At 45.3% G+C, this 17510-nt stretch overlaps 1 protein-coding gene across 12 annotated transcripts in view; it reads left to right on the top strand.

The window, feature by feature from the left end:
• APBB2 (amyloid beta precursor protein binding family B member 2) overlaps window positions 1-17510 on the top strand; it is a 556523-nt gene that overhangs the window by 522339 nt on the left and 16674 nt on the right. For 10 of the 12 annotated variants that reach the window (XM_075346992.1, XM_075346988.1, XM_075346981.1 and 7 more), the window contains 4 exons: window positions 11738-11852; window positions 12574-12661; window positions 16315-16398; window positions 16478-16593. In XM_075346992.1, the coding sequence (XP_075203107.1) occupies window positions 11738-11852; window positions 12574-12661; window positions 16315-16398; window positions 16478-16593 (403 nt within the window). The remainder of the gene's footprint in view (window positions 1-11737; window positions 11853-12573; window positions 12662-16314; window positions 16399-16477; window positions 16594-17510) is intronic. The other 2 variants (XM_075346989.1, XM_075346986.1) reach the window with 1 other exon arrangement.

The raw sequence follows: 17510 nt of genomic DNA, 5'->3' as shown, positions 1-17510 counted from the left end.
GCTTGATGCAACTCTGTTCCCCCGCTCGGTACCGGCGGACCACCGCCTGTCCCCGGTCCTACGGTTTTGCGGACTTGCACCACCTCCTGCAGACGGCCACCACGTCTGCCGACCTTGCTGACAGTGCCTGGGCTCCTACCCAGACACTAACAGTTTCTGTCCTCTCACGTTCAACTCCAAAACGAATCTGTCTCTTTTCCCGCCTCCAGGCCTGTGATCTCCTCGGTGGGTGGGGCCAACCGCCTGGCTCCTCCCCACCTGGTGTGGACATCAGACCCTGGAGGGAGGCAACAAGGATTTTTGTTTGATGTAAACTATTCAGGGGAGGGGGTGTATGTGATGTTGTCTGTGACTACCTGGCTAGTCCAAGGCGTCACATATACACCAGTCTTAGTGAAGGGGAATGTTGGCGTAAGATACATCTAATTAAGATGCGCAGTCCACTTAATAAATTAGGCACATCTTACAAGTGTCATGCGCGTCTGCAGAGAGTGGTGGTTTTTACAAATCCCATTAGCGGGCTTAGCCACGCCCTATCTTGCACATGCTGTGCCCATTTTGGCTTAGCTGGTTAGGACTGGCAGGCATTGCACAATAATTTTGTGGCAATTTAAGGTGTTCTACTCCAGAATTTTGGCCTAGACACCTAAATAAATTGGGCCTTAATAGGCTGCTTCATTAATACTGGCTGTCCTCACACCAGTCTTAATGAAAGGCTCTCTGTAATTAGGCTCATCTTCTCAATGGCGTGTTCCCTCCTTGTGGCTGACTAGAAATTATACTCCAGTCAGTGTATGTCAGTCAGAGTAAGAAATGGCAGCACTTTTTCTGAATTTGATGGCCAGGCATTGCCATGTCCTGTCCTTCCCCAGATCCTCACCAGCTATGCCCATTTTGGCGTGAAGCATTTTCAAAGTGTTTTCTGCCAGTTTTCTGGTCAAGACTTTGGTAAATTGACCCTTGTATACTTTTTCTGCAGCGCCACAACAGAAAAAAACTAAATGTTACACAGCACTCGATCAAATGAATGGATTGTGTGTGTAATGCAGGATAGGATGGGTGCCCCAATGCTAGAGACTGTTCTCCAGTGAGAGGATGGGGAACTCTATTTATTAACTAAATTTTTTTAAAGGGATCCTGTCACCACTTTTTTGGCGTATAAGCTGTAGCCACCACCACCGGGCTCTTATATACAGCATTCTAACATGCTGTATATAAGAGCCCAGGCTGCTGTGAGAACATAAAAAAACACTATAATACTTACCTAACGGTCGCGTGGTTGGCCATATGGGCATCTCCATTCTCCGGTGCCGGCGCCTTCTCTTTCGGCCATCTTCGTCATCTTTCTGAAGCCTGTGTGCATGACGCTTTTACATCATACACATTCGCTGGTCCTGCACAGGCGCACTACAATACTTTGATCTGCCCTGCTCAGGACCTGAATGCCGGCGAGTGTGGATGACGTAGGACGCGCGGCTAGAGAAGAAGGAGCACAAAGATGGCCAAAAGAGGCGGCACCGGAGAACGGAGACACGATCTGGCCAACCGCGCGACCATTAGGTAAGTATTATAAAGTGTTTTTTATGTTCTCACAGCGGCCTGGGCGCTGATATACAGCATGTTAGAATGCTGTATATAAGAGTCTGGTGGTGCTAGCCGCAGCTTATACACCAAAAAAGTGGCGACAGGTACCCTTTAATTAGCCAAAAAAACAAAACAAACAAAATATTTTAATTTGTTTCTCCCTAAAATTAAAAAGATAATAATGTCTAGTCTAGCGCTTCCAGCTCCTCTGCGTCGGTCATCATTATCGAGAACAGCCAGATATTGGTCTGTACGGTGCAGAACTGATCAATGATGACACATGATCAATGTTCTTTCATGTCTGCTGTGTTTATTGCTCTGACAACAGTTTCAGAAAATGCAGAGGAGGCACATATTTACTCAAGAAACATTTACCAATATTCTAATTCTCAAGAATCATTTATATCACTTACCTTGCTTGCATGGTGTTTGGGCTTTTACACCTAATAAACCTTTTATGTAGTAGGCTAAATATGAGTATTTCTTTTTTTTTTAAGTATTACTAACAACACTTAAAGGGAATCTGTCACCAGGTTTTCACTCCCCCATCTGACAGCAGCATAATGTAGAGACAGAGATCCTGATTCTAGTAATATGTCACATACATGCTCCAGTTTTGATAAAATCACTGTTTTCTCAGCTGCAGATCTGCTAGTTCTCTGAGCTTTGTATAACCCCGCCCACCCCACTCATTTGCAGATTTCTGTGTACACTGTGCATAGGCAGAAAGCTGCCAATCAGTGGTGGGAGCGGGGTTATACAGAGCTAATGAATATAAAGGACTATATGGCAGCAGGATTACTAGTGATAATCTCCTGTTGAAGAAACAGGAATTTTATCACTAAACTACACCAAAAATGCAGTAAGGCTGTGTGCACACGTTGCGTTTTTTACCGCGGAAACGCTGCGTTTTGAACCGCAGCGTTTCAGTGGCAAATTGCATGCGTTCAGCTTTCCCAGCAAAGTGTATGGGAAAGCTGAAAAATCAGTGCACACTCTGCGTTTCTTTCCGCAGCGTTTTGGATGCCAAAAATCGGTGCGGAAAGAAAAGCAGCATGTCACTTCTTTTGTGCGTTGTGGCTGCGTTCTCTCCCCCATTGAAATCAATGATGTGGAGTCAGAACGCAGCTACACCGCATGGACCTGCTTTTTTGTTGCGGTCCGCGGCCTTTGTCGGCACGCCAGAACGCAGGCATTTACCTGGAAGTGAGGTCAAGAGGTTTCCTGTTGACCTCACTTCCTGGCAAAGCCCCCGGTGTCGCCAAAGTGCCCGCTCCGACCCCCGACCCCCCTCCCGAAAATCCAACATGGCCGCGCGCACAGTAGCGCACCGGCCGCCCTGCTCCTATGTATCTGTCGCATGTACCTTGAGACATGCGACAGAAAAATGCACCCAGGCCCTGCCCGTTCACCCCAATTCCCCCCGGTGTCATACATACCTGTCCGGTCGCAGCGCTGATCCCCCGCGGCCCCCTCCTCCTTCACAGCAGACGCCGGCCGGTCACATGAGCAGAGCAGCTGACAGCCAGCACTGTGTTCAGAGAGCTGTGCTGGCTGCTCGGCACTCTGCAGCTGTGACCCGGGGAGAGTGGGTGCAGATTTTTGCACCCACTCTCCTCAAATGGAGGGTCTGCCCTCCTAGAAAATGGGGGATACGTTCCCTGAACGTGCCCCCATATTCTAGAAGGTCCAGAGCCGACGTGGGACATCCAAATGGATTTCTGCGGACCCATTTTTTTTATTAAATTGGAGAACAAGGGAATGATTTGGGGAGTGTTTTTTCTAATAAAAAATTTTTTGTTGTCTTTTTTTGCTTTTGTTTACTGTCAATTAGTTATGTCGGGTGTCTGATAGACGCCGTGACATCACTAATTGCTGGGCTTGATGCCAGGTGACATTACACATCTGGTATCAACCCCATTTATTACCCCGTTAGCCAACGCACCAGGGCGCGGGATGAGTTGGGGCAAAGCGCCAGGATTGGCGCATCTAATGGATGCGCCACTTCTGGGGCGGCTGTGGCCTGCTATTTTTAGGCTGGGAAGAGTACAATAACCATGGCTCTTCCCACCCTGAGAATACCAGACCCCAGCTGTCAGCTTCACCTTGGCTGGTGATCTAATTTGGGGGGACCCCATGTTATTTTTTTTTTATTATTTTTATTTATAAATAAAAAAAAAAAACCTGGGGAGCCCTCCAAATTGATCACCAGACAAGATGAAGCTGCCAGCTGTGGTTTGCAGGCAACAGCTGTCTGCTTTACCCTGACTGGCTATCAAAAATAGGGGGGACCCCACGCCATTTTTTTTTTTGTTTTTGTGATAAAAACTAGGCTAGGCACCCTTTAGTGCCACATGAAAGGTACTAAAGGTGCCAGCTTAGAATATGCAGGGGGGGGGTGGGACGTTGTATATATATTTGACCTCCATTGACGCTTTTTAGGCTGGATGCCCACAATCAGGGTTTGCAGCGTTTTGGGCGCAGATTGTTTTCCCTGCGTCCATAACGCTGCATTGTGCAGTAGAAGCACAGTGGAAGGATTTTTAGAAATCTCATGCCCACTGTGCTTCTTTTCTCCGCAGCATAAACCGACCGGTGGCGCAGCTTCCCGAGCCTCAGCATGTCAATTTATGCTGCGTAGATGAGTGTTCTCTGCAGGTAGCATAGAGCTCCACAGCAGCCTGAACCCAAATCGTGGGCATGGCCAGCTGCGTTCTCCCGTGGACAACACTCACATCTCTACAGGAGGCTGACACTGTACTAGACGCCATGTCGCTGGATCATGGCCACATAGCCTTAGGCCTGTTTCACACGTCAGTGATTCTGGGACGTTTGTGCTTTTTTTTAAACGTACTAGAATCACTGACATACGCAGACCCATTATAATGAATGGGTCTGCTCACACGTCAGTGATTTTTCACTGCACGTGTCTCCGTGCAGCGTACCCGCGTGTGCGTGATTGCCACACGGAGACATGTCCATTTTTTTCTGGCATCACTGATGTTCCACGGACCATGCAGTGGTGTGGTCCGTGAGACACGTGCCAGAAAAAAAGTGCTTTTAAAATAAAAATCATTTTTACTCACCCGGCGTCCAGCGATGTCCTCTGCAGCCCGTTCTGCTTGCTGCTTCTGAGCCGGCTCATTATTGTCGCGCATATTCATGATGTGCGACACAGCCGACCCGGAAGCAGCTGCTGCGGGGGTCAGCGCCAGCCGGATGCTGCACCGCGTGAGCGATCAGCACCATGGAGAGCGGGAGCGGGCACAGGTGAGTTAATCTCTAAGTGCAATCACGGGCCACGGAGAACGGAGCCCGGATTGCACTTAGACAACCCATGTGTGCCGTGATTCACGGCACACGGAGGGACATGTGCATGTTTTACACGCCAGTGAAAAACGTCACTGTTTTTCACTGACGTGTGAAACGGGCCTAAAAGTGAGAATATTGTTGCTACAGCAACATTTTGGGTGAAGTAGCTGTGGATTCAAAATGCTTAATATACTCCTGAATAAAATCCTTGAGGGGTGCAGATTCCAAAATGGGGTCACTTGTGGGGGTTTTCTAGCGTATAGGTACCCAAGGGGCTCTGCTAATGTGACATGGTGCGCGAAGTTTATTTCAACTTTTCCAAAATTCAAATGGTGCTCCTTCCATTCCAAGCCCTCCCATTTATCCAAACAGAATGTGGAGAAGGAAATGACATCACAGGTTTTTTTTTCCAAAGGTCTGTGTTCAACCAACTTTATTAACACTGACAAGTCTTAAAAAACGCACCTAAAAAAACGCATGAAAAACGCATGAAAAACGCATGCGTTTTCGATGCCTTTTTCTCAAAAAAGCATTGTTTACAATTCTCCCCTCTGCCAGAGGGTGCGTTTTTTTCCGCGCTGAAAAAAAGCAACGTGTGCACATACCCTAAGTGACACATCTCTGGAATCAGGGTATCTGCCCCTATATCATGCTGTTCTTGGATTAGATAGCAAAATTCTTGTGACAGAGTCCCTTTAATAATATAATATATATCTTTAGAATGACATGCTTTTATGGAGGACTATATTTACATAAATGTAAAGCAAAGATATCAGCGGACGGTCAGACCTTTGATCACAAAAGGCTCCACAGTATTTGCATAATAAGAATCGTGAGCCATTAATTGCTATCTTTCAATATAATGGCTGAGCAATTAATCGCTTGAAGTTAGGAAATTATTTTTCTCACTTTTAAGAGATTAATTTTGAGGTGTTTAATTGTTTAATTGCAAAATTAGCCAATGTTCTTATTTAACGATGAATCTACGAGGTTGAGAAAAACACACTTCACATTGCCACTAAAGGAATGGATCATTATTGTCTTTTAAATTTATTTTGGGAGCGCGCGCACGTTGATGCTCTGGGGGCACGAGTGGTAGTGCTGTAAAAAATGTAAAGGACTGACAGCCGCAATATTGGGCCTGCGGGCCTCTGTATAGGTTGCTGCCGCAGCCCATCGGGCATTTGCCCTGATTGGCAGATTGACAATCCGGGCCTGGCTGTGGATGCTTGTAAGCATGTCTTAAGTTTCCTACCTCTATTCTCTACTCAGCGCCACCTCCTCTTATTTGATTGACAGCTTCTATGTTGTGTGATTACAAGCAAATCACCAGGCACACAGGAGGATGTGGTGCTGGGCAGAACATAGATGAGGCTTGAGGAGTGCGGGGTCCACAGAGACAAACCCTCCAGTCTCATTTAGATTTTGATTCAAACATCGATATCTCAGTAACCAAGGAACGGACTGTGTCGCTAAAGGTTGTGTGGGGCCCCGAGGCTCGGTGTCGGTGCAGCTGTGCATTACCTTCAGGGACTCCACGCGGCTGGATCTTGTCACAGGTAGGAAATCCTCTATTTTGATTGTCGTGACGCCACTCTCAGAATTGCGGTCAGTGGAGACCGCCACTGCAGGTTAGGGGTGCCTGGGGCCGATAGTGGGTGCAGTCAGGTGTAATAGCCTCCTGAGAGTGAGGCATGCCCCAGGGCCCCGTGTAGGTGTGTGGAACTACAAGTCGCAGAATGACTCACACGCACAAGCAGAATGTCTTTCAAGGGTTTTACTCACTGAGGGTGGCAGGGTGAGTAACCCGGGCGTAGCTGGGATGAACCAGGCTGGAACCAGGTGTCCTTCAGGCTGACTGATGAGGGTGGCTACCGACTCGCCTTCCTTAGCCCTTTGTGTTTTGGGGTAACCCCTGCTTGAAGCCCTGCTGGGGTCGCCCAGGGAAGTTGCTGGTGCCTCTCTCCCCTTCCTTTTGGCCCGTTTGCTTGTAGCCTGGACCAGATCACTCCGGCTGCTTGCCTCCTGTGAGCTATGGGCCCTCGCTTTGCTACGTGGCTGCGGACTCTGTAGTGTTGTCTTGGGGGTGTAAAGTGCCCCCTCATGCAGGTTTGGCAAAGGACAGGTGGATCTATCCCTGCACTGGGACCTGCTACCCGTTTGGGCCTGGTATCTCCCTGACAGTCTCCTTACTCTCCACTCCGTTGCTCTCTCTTTAGCCGTGGGTGGATTTCGGGCAGCACTACCAGGTGACCGTTCTCCCCCGTCGGTAGTCACTGCGCGTACGTTGTCAGAATTGTGTAGAGCTACAGGGTCTGCTTCTGCTCTCCCTGAACTTCACCACTCAACCGCCTTCGGCTCACTCTTCCCTCCTCTCCTGTTCTTGCCTACGTCACCTAGCAACCAGGCTCTCTACCACACCCCTTGAGTGGAGATGGAGGCTTCGCCCCCTCCTGGGATCCCCAGGGGTCCTCCCAAAGGTACATGTGTGAGACCTGATCACTATGCGCCTGTGTAGTCACACCTCGGTCAGCCTTCTGGATTACCTGTTTTGTACTGTCCCCAGCATGGGTGCAGTACTCAGTGGTGCCTGACCAGGTCAGGGGCGCCACAGTTGCACCAGACTTGCCTTTGCAAGAGATACATGTGAATTTAATTATTTGAGGATAGAATGGTGAAATCCTGCTGATAGATTCCTTTTAAAGGGATCTGTCAGCAGTTTTTGGTACCTAATCTGAGAGCAGCATTATGTTGGCAAAGAGGCCCTGAGTTTAACGATATATCACTTAGATTAGTGCCTGCAACCGTTCTGACACAGTAAAAGATTTGAGATTTTGCATGTAGTAGAGCTCTGAGAGCTGCCCCCGCCCACACCAGACTTTCAGTGTACATTTCCATAGACAGAAACTGCTAATGACAGAAGGGGCGGAGTCGGGCTACAACTCTGTACTGCTGAGACCCACTAATAATAAAGATAACAGGCTTAAGCTAACATTTCAGGTAAACAAAAAAAGACTGTGAGATAACAGATGCAGGGCTGAAATCTCAGTTTTAACTCTTGCAGAATTTTGTCTTCAGGTTATATTGCAGAAAACTCCTGACAGAGTCCCTTTAACAAAAAAAAATGGAATTTGAAGAATAGTTCATTTTCTGATGACATATTCTCTCTTACAGGAAGGTTGATTTTTCTTTTTTCTTTTTGAGCTATGGGGCCGATAGACTGACTGCGCTGGAATTCTGTGTTAGAGCTCTGGACCCACATTTAACTCCAGCAGGATTCTAGATTTATAGTGCAAACCTCTGAGTGGCGACAGCTCCTCTGTAGTGTAATAGAAAGGAATGCATTTGGGCCTGATTTTTTTTTAGCACAATTTTTCAATTTTACCATGGTGCAGCAATATGACATGTACTTACCGTACCATATTCTGCTGTAAGATGACAGTGCCTACAATTTGTGACCTGTGATGAACAGTGGATAAAAACTTGCTTTTTTGGTTCCATATGTACTGATCTTTTAGAACCAACTCAATACGTACACCATGTTTTGCGCGGTGTAAGGAGGACATGAATTTCTTAGCCTTGTCCAATTTGTCTTTAAGTTTCCCAAGAGGTTGGATCACATTTCATTTTATCAAGAAGCTCATATAACTCTTTAGTATTAGCATGATTATTGCTTGTAGTGATTCTCTTCTCCCTAGATAGTGTAATTGGATATAATTTGCAAGAAGAAAGTCCACTGAACAGATAAGAGCATAACTCAATTCCATCATTTTTATTGAAAATGTATAAGCAATATTTAAAATGAAAACCTGTATTGGACGTGTTACTGGAAGCGTATTCATGGTGTGTTAACATCTGTGCACAGACGTGTTACCGGTCATTGTACTCCTGCCTCTGATGATAAGGAGCCTGCTGAAAACTGTTCCTGAAAGAACAGGACGAGTCTAAAAATCCCAGTGAACAGTGTGAAAATTGTAAAGAAACTAATTTTGTTTTTTTTTAATGAAGTTCATTATATGAAAAAAATACCAAAACAAAAAAATCCATGCAAAACAAAAATCTGGTTGACGTAATAGGTCATTTTCGGATGGCACATTTCATTTAAGTAAATAGGATAGTTCAAATACTAGATACAGTCCATGGACAAAAGTGCCGCTATTTCATGGAAAGAAGGTGATCATTTTTAGGCAATCGCTGTAATAGGTTTTACTTCATAAATCTGGGGGGAATACCGATGCGCAAACTGCTCTCCCGCTGGGGTCAGACAAAAATCAAATGAATTAAAAAACAGTTGAGCACCTTAAAAAGGTGTATCCAGGACACGTATACTTCTCAGCCCATGGGGGCACTCACTGTGACCTTAAGTGACCGGAGGTACAAATCAGGAGGGCTCCATATTAAGGGTTGGTTGCAAACCGTTCACTTGCAGGAATGCAATCCCAGACAAACACAGACACACAGAGAGAAACACAGAAACACAGAGAAGGAGACACATGCAGAGACAGAGACACACAGAGACAGAGATACATAGAAACATAGACACACAGAGACAGAGACACACAGAGACAGACATACAGACACACAGAGACACACAGAGACAAACATACAGAGACACAGACACACAGAGACACACAGAGACAGATACACAGAGACACACAGAGACAGAGACACACAGAGACAGAGACACACACAGACACACAGAGACTCACACACACACAGACACACAGAGACAGACACACAGAGACTCACACACACACAGACACACAGAGACAGACACACAGAGACACACAGAGACAGAGACACACAGAGACAGAGACACACAGAGACAGAGACACACAGAGACAGAGACACACAGAGACAGACATACAGAGACACACAGAGACACAGACACACAGAGACACACAGAGACTCACACACACACAGACACACAGAGACAGACACACAGAGACACACAGAGACAGAGACACACAGAGACACACAGAGACAGAGACACACAGAGACAGAGACACAGAGACACAGACACCGAGAGACATGTAGAGACACACGTAGAGACACACGTAGAGACACACGTAGAGACACACATAGAAACACACGTAGAGACACACGTAGAAACACACGTAGAGACACACGTAGACACACACGTAGACACACACGTAGAGACACATGTAGAGACACACGTAGAAACACACACATACACACAAAGACAGAGACACACAGAGAAAGAGGGAGACAGACAGACAGAGAGGTAGACAGACAGGAGGGAGAGTGAGAGAGATAGTTACTATCCCTGGCAATGCCGGGTACTACACTTAGTGAATAATAATAAGCCGGCAACCCCCAGTATAGTGACACTGCTTTTGTGCACAGGTATTTCTCGCATTGGGGGAGGATAGCACACAAGGGGAAACAGTGCCCAGGAGGGAGGCCAGCAAACAGGGAAGGAGGACAGCACACGGGGGAGGACAGCTCACCGGGGAGGAGAGCACATGGGGGAACAGTGCACAGGGGGGAGGTCAGCACACAGGGAGGAGACTGCATATGGGGGTGAGACTGCACTCAGGGGGGAGACAGCGTATCGCGGGGGGAGGATAGCACACAGGGGAAGACAACAGGCAAGGGGGGAGATAGCGCACAGAGGGTGGCAAGACTCTGCACAAGGAAGACAGCGCATGGGAGAGGACAGCACATGGATGCTATATATTGGTTACGTATGGGGTCTTATAGACTTGAATGGGCGAGTCTCTCCTTACACACGAAAGAAACTTGTTCATGCTACTATATTTTTTTTTTTTCACAAGCAGACTTGATCCATGAAAGAAATCGCTCATCTACTCTGCTCACTGAATAATATTGGTCCTAGTGCTGTAGTTTTTTCACGGACAACACTCAGACCAAAAATATGCAGTGTAAACCCACCCTTGAAGGACACTCCACTCACCACCCAGTCACCCTGCACCTTCTGAGGACCTTTCCTACAATTAAAATACCAGAAATGCAATTTTCTCCATGAGACTATTTTATAACCTGCCGGCTGCCCAATGTGTAATCCAGTATTTTGGTGGGTTGCCCCACATGCCAGGTTTTCCTATATGAAGGGTATATTTTCCTTCATGCTGGCAATGTGCCAATGTTGCCCAATTCTTATCATTCCACCATTATGTCCCACAGGAGCTGTAATGCTGTTGGCCCCGGCTAATCCATCAGAATTGATGTAATGAACCAGTTGCTACTGGGGATGTGTGCATTGATCTATTAATTGCGCTCCTTGATAGGCAGGCAGATGAATATTCATAGGCGCTGAAAGCTCAAAACTTTCCCTAATATGCATTCAGCACTTGTTATTAACCGTTCGTTCTCCTTGTCTTGCCGCTTTCCTCGTAGTGCTGTTCTTGGAGTGTACACTGTTTATGAGCACACTGATGCGTCCCCTGAATTTCAATGAGAAAACCAGATTTCCAATTAGGCGGCATGTGGAGATTTATTACACCTAGGTTCTCCCCATTTACAATGCATTGCAGCATATTTTATTTGTCTCCTTGGTGGAAAATATACAATTACATTTTGGAATGACTTATTCCCATTATATGTGCATAATACCAACTACTTGCATCTCCAGAAGTGCAGAAGGTCTCTCCGGCCCCTATCGCTATTTCATTACCAGTCTGTGCAAGTCTTCGGAGGGATTTTTAGTATACGGCTCCCTCTTCCTCCAGCTGTCAACATATGCATTTTATTACCCTGTTCTGATGCTGTTAAAGATTTGTGTTTTTTCTTATACTTGGCTGTGTAGGAATAAAATGTTTATATTGATACATTTTATTATTTATTTTATTTTTTTTAGGGATTTTGCATATGTTGCCAGAGATAAAGATACAAGAATCTTAAAATGCCACGTGTTCCGATGTGACACACCAGCAAAAGCCATCGCAACCAGCCTTCACGAAATCTGTTCTAAGGTATACGTGACACAATTGTGTTTTATGTGAATGTTTAGCCATACGTTATACATATTTACATAGGGTTTTGTTTTTATCCACCAAATATGCAACTGTAACTGAGCTAAACTCAAAAATTAGTCAAACACCACAGAGAACTACATAGGACCTGATCAATATCCACACATAGAGTATATGTGTGGTGAAACAATTTTCACCCATTAAATAATGAGTATATCTTACATGTGACACACTGTGTTATGATCACCCAGTCGCCCCAACGCGCATTTCGTGCTTTTCTTCTTCATTATTCCTTTGGGTGCAAATTGTTTGGAAAGTCACCCATAGTTTAAATAACCAGTAGTATAGGGGATTACTGATACCATTTTTGGTTGTTACTGGATACTATTATGCCTGGTTGGTTGTTTTATGTAAGCTGAAACTGTATCAGTTGTTGTTGTTGTAAACTATATCACTGTAAACCAATATATTTTTTGATCTTTACCCTGCACTAGCTGGCAGCACCTGCTTGAATTGATTAATTTTATGTGAATTTTTACAAATTGCTGAATAAATAAATTTTGAGCTTTTATATTTAATATCAGTAGTGCTACATTGGGTTATCAGTTCCTTCAGATTTATTTCCATTGTCCAGATGGATATTAGGCGATGTGCATAATAAGCAATTTTGGAACACAGATTGGCCGGATTAATAAAGATGATGATTGGTTTTTTTTTATAGATTATGGCAGAAAGGAAAAATGCCAAAGCTACGGCTTGCAGCTCGTCACAGGAAAGACCACATGCCAGCCTTGATGTCCCACTGCAAGGTATGCAATGCTGAATGCGAAAGATTCCCATCTAATTTCCGGCTCCTAATGCTCCGATGTTTGGCTTCAGCCTGGGGCTAATGTATATCTGAGCCTGATTGCAATACCCACAACAGTTCAAAGCAGTAATCTTCACTAGGAGATGTTACGATTGAGAAAGTCCAATCAAAGTGATAATTACTGGGGGCTAGTGTTCATAATGGCTGGATATTTGGATCTGATTATATCTGGTCCTCAATATAATTGGCCCCACTGAGAACACTATGATAGATAGGATGTAAAGTCCCTTTTCGGGGAATAACAAGAGTATATCTCAATACAGCAGAAACTACTTTTCTTGTTTTAATTATAACACAAATACCTCTTTAGTTAGATGCACTTTAGAGCTCAGATTAATTGAATACATCAAAATCCCCTAGCAAAATTCTGGATGGGCCTCATAGCTCTGCTAAGTATATAATGCCTGTATTAAGGGGAATCTGTCAGCAGGTTTTTGCTATGTAATCTGAAGCCAGAATACTGCAAGGGCTAAAACATAGAATTCATGGATGCCTGTCTTGTCAAGATCCGAGCTGTTGTTTATTTGCTATGTTTATTTAACCAGCAAGACTTATCACTGCTCGGACTACAATGTCACTCTCATGGCAATCCAGCACACCCCCTCGTCTGATTGACACCTCACTGTGAATGTACAATCTCTATTGAGTTTGGGCGGACAGCTCTCTCTGCTCTGCTACATGGCTAAATCTAAAACTTCTGATTGTGTCAAAACGGCTGCAGCCAGTAATCTAATTGATACATCGTTGGAGTCGGGGTCTCGTTGCCTACATCAAACATAATGTTGCTCTCATATGAGATAGCAAAAACCTGCTGACAAATTCCAATTAATGGAAACCAGCCTCCAGTTCTCTGCCTCCTACGGTCCTCGGTGGCAGCCGGTCTTTAGATCTTCACTCTGCATCCTAGGTGCATCTGGGGCTTACTGAGGTAGATGAGGTAGCAAATACCTGCTGACAGTATACTTGTGAGGTTGATAGCTAACCGCTTAACAGCCAGACCTTAAAGGGTCTCAATGTCTGGCAAATTTATTTAATTTTTGTCTCTACGCGTTTCAGCAGCCATAACGTTTTTTTACTTTTCACTGACTCGGCTGTGTGAAGTTTTTTATGGTAAAAATTCTATTATATTTTAGCACTGTTTAGGGGTAGGTATACTGTACATTACATTAAAAAAATGTAGACAGGTAAATATAGAAAATGTGATTCTTTTGTTTAAATAACCTATTGAATAAATTATGCAGGTTATTATGGTCCTGTAAATAGCTAATATGTGTATTTTATACTAGAAACAAAATTAGTTCCCAAAGTATCATCAAAGATCTCTGGGGAGCATTTTTTCCCCTTTTATTTATTTATTTTTTTTCCACTGCAACTAGGACATCCATTGGAGCCTCAGTTACAGAGGAAAACAGCCAACTACAGTGACGTTAGTCACTGACAAATCTAATCTAGGTCTGCTGGAACCCAGCAGCTATTCAGTGTAGCGAGACACATGTTGTCATGTAGCCCTAACTTTACGTGGAAGAAGTAAAAGTGTTTTAGGACATACTTTTTTTCCAATATAACCCAGAATAATTCTTTGCTGATTCAACATTCAGTGGCACTAAAGCCGGTGACATACGGGATGTAGCACAAGGGATTATGAAAAATTGCTATGGTGCATCATATTTTGTTCCTATATTTATTTATTTTTTTGCCTGTATCCAAATGATGTACAGTGTGTAAGAGTCATAGAAATAAGAAAAATGTAGGGCACTAACACAATTTTGCTGATGACTGGAGCAGCTCAACTATGCAGATGTACAAAATAAACCACCTGAACATGGCCGGACCATTGGAGCCACTGTCAGGATTTTCATTTTCTTCTTGCATTATCAGTGTTGTTTTTTCCCACAAGTGATTCATTCCAATAATGTTGTGATGCTCTAATATAATGGTTGAAGTGGCAAGAGCTTAAAGGGAATCTGTCAGATGATTTTCTAGTACAATACTAATGCTATTGTGACGCCCTGGCCTATCAGGTCGTCACAGGGTATTGTGCAATCTGCCCATCTGTACAATATCCAACTCCTCCTTGGTTACGGGTCCCTAACCATTGGTGTTGCCAAAACCAGCTAATCAAAATCCTAGGAGCACTCTGCACCACACCGACCAGACACACCAGTGGACGGCCTGAGTGGAATAGGGTCGCCCACTTGGGGGGGTTGGTAAGAGGAGGTCAGGAGTGTCAGGAGTAGGAGAGTGTAGTGTTGCAGGTGAAAGAGAGAGGAGGTCAGGAGCTGGACTCCTTGGAAGTACTAGGTAGCAGACGTTGGTTTCAGCCTGGTAGGAGCTGGACCCCCAGGGGACCGTGACAAGGGGCATGGCATTGTTGTGGAGGACAGCCGGCGGCCTTGTACCATCACCGGGCTGGGACCAGGGCACGACGGGGTACGTGGACCCTAGGTCAGAGAGTAGCTTCAGGCAACCTGACAATTCACTCGACGACAACGGAGCCTTCAAGATCCACTCTCCACCCGCTCCAAAATCGGGGTACTAGCGCAATGAGGGGGATAGGACTTTTCACACATACGGTCCAAGAAATCCTAAGCGTGAACCCTGAGAGCAAGCTCCCACACTGGGGAGCGGGACCCGATTAGTTTCAAGCTATAGAGACCAACTAGAAGAGAACAAGGTGCAAAGGAAAAGGTCACAGATCAACAGGCAACACCAGCAGAAACGGGACCCAAACGTGCTCCCCCTCAGCGGCAGAGGTGTCCAGAACTTTGGTTTACTAAGTTGTCTGTGTCAGCTTCATGGACTGAGTGAGTACGCAAGTGACCCTTACCTCACCAGCGGCACATCCCTCCACCATCACCGAGTCCCGGGGCATTTCCCCTACCCATGGAGGGGTTAAACACCCGGCTGCCCACTCCATCGCCACCGGGTACTCCCAGCTGCAGCGGTGGTACTCCACCTTACTACACACCACGGGTGGCATCACGAACTCTCAATACACCATCCCCTGTAAATACCATCCCTTCTTTCGAGTGGCCGTGAGACCCCCGGGTCCGGACGCCCCTCGAGCCACCGCGGATTCGGATCGAAGCAGTTTGGCTGCTGACACAGGGGTAGCACACTTTAAATAGGGCTTAAGCACTGCAGAGATGTGAGGGGGGAGCAGGGCATATGCAATTTGTATACACATGTGCTTGACTAGTTACTATGTCACACTGAATTCTCCGAAACTTATAACAGGAGAAGGTACAGCAATAAAACTTACTGATGTTTTTAAAGCTGCTTAAGCCCCATTTAAAGATAACATTAGTATTGCACTAGAAAATCACCTGACAGATTCCCTTTAACTTTCATTATTTGGTTTGTTAATAGACTTGATGTATCTGTTTAGGGATACTGTAAATACAAGAGTAATCCTCGAGTACTTCAATGTGTGTATTATGACATGAACCTTCCCACTGGGTGTGGACAGTTTACTTTTCTCAGATATTACCTGTGTATAGGTGATGATTTGAAGACATAGTTTCCAAGCTACTTTCTGCTTAATGCCACTCATTATAAATGATTTATTACTGTCTTTTCTTTCTTCATATACAGTAGAATTCCCAACACCAAAGACAGAACTTGTGCAGAAGTTTCATGTGCTGTATTTAGGGGTGCAATCAGTCACTAAACCCATAGGTACGTGACCAGTATCTCATCTACAGTATCCTAGTCATGTACATGGCATATCGTCTTACATCTTGTCTTCCTTCCCAAGGTATGGATGTTGTCAATGACGCCATAGATAGTCTTATGACCCCTTCAGACAAAGAGGACTGGACACCCGTTATTATGAATGTGGCTGATGCCACCGTGACTGTCATCAAGGAAAAGGTGAGATAATTAACCTGGCAAGTTACCGCTTTAGTTGGAAATTCCCCTCATCATCTTTGGACTTTCTGTGCCTCAAAAAGTGAAGTCTATGCCAACTTCGAGATGTCTGAGGTTAAACTGACGTGCACTCAATCCAAAAAATGGAGGTGCAGGTAGACGGGATGTACAACCCCTCACAGTCTATTGAAGAAGATCACTGCACTCTCAAATTGTGGTTTTCTGAATTTTATTTCGACATCTGCTGGACACATAGATAATGGTGCTCAGAATTGCAACTAAAGAGACAACGTTTCGACCCTTGTGGGTCTTGTTCACGCTGTCACTGAAAAGGTCTATGCCAGCTTTGAGATGTCAGCTACCATTTCCACTAGTTTTCTGGAGTACAATAAAATCCAATATAGTAAATTCATTGCGAGCTTATTTGACAGCCCTTATTTGCTAAACCACAGTCTGTTGTTTTTTTTCTTTTTAAAAGTGACGATATTGGCTCAAAAAAAGCAAAAGTTGTAACATTTTGTGCAAATACTCCTTTGTTCACTTTTTGTAACTTTTTCAATCTAGACATCTGTCCCCTATTGTGCCCAGTCCATCTATAGCGCCCCACCGGACAGGTGTTTTGACCTACTCATCTCCGGGCCGGGGTGTGCCGATCCTCTGCGTCGTCACAAGGTGGCTTGGCCCGATTCGTTGCCCCAAGGCATATAGGGAGGGAAGGATGGCGGTGACCAGCTGCATTAAAGACACGCCCATCTCGTTGCCGGATGACGCAGGAACGCTATTGTTCGTCGTTCCTGGGGTGTCACACATAGCGATGTGTGCTGCCTCAGGAACGACGAACAACCTGCGTCCAGCACCAGGAACGATATTTGGGAAAGGAACGACGTGTCAACGATCAACGATTAGGTGAGTATTTTTGA

Source organism: Anomaloglossus baeobatrachus, chromosome 1 (assembly GCF_048569485.1).
Source record: "Anomaloglossus baeobatrachus isolate aAnoBae1 chromosome 1, aAnoBae1.hap1, whole genome shotgun sequence".
Taxonomy (NCBI): domain Eukaryota; kingdom Metazoa; phylum Chordata; class Amphibia; order Anura; family Aromobatidae; genus Anomaloglossus; species Anomaloglossus baeobatrachus.
The sequence above is the reverse complement of the archived record's forward strand: the minus strand, read 5'-3'. Positions and strand labels throughout refer to the sequence as shown.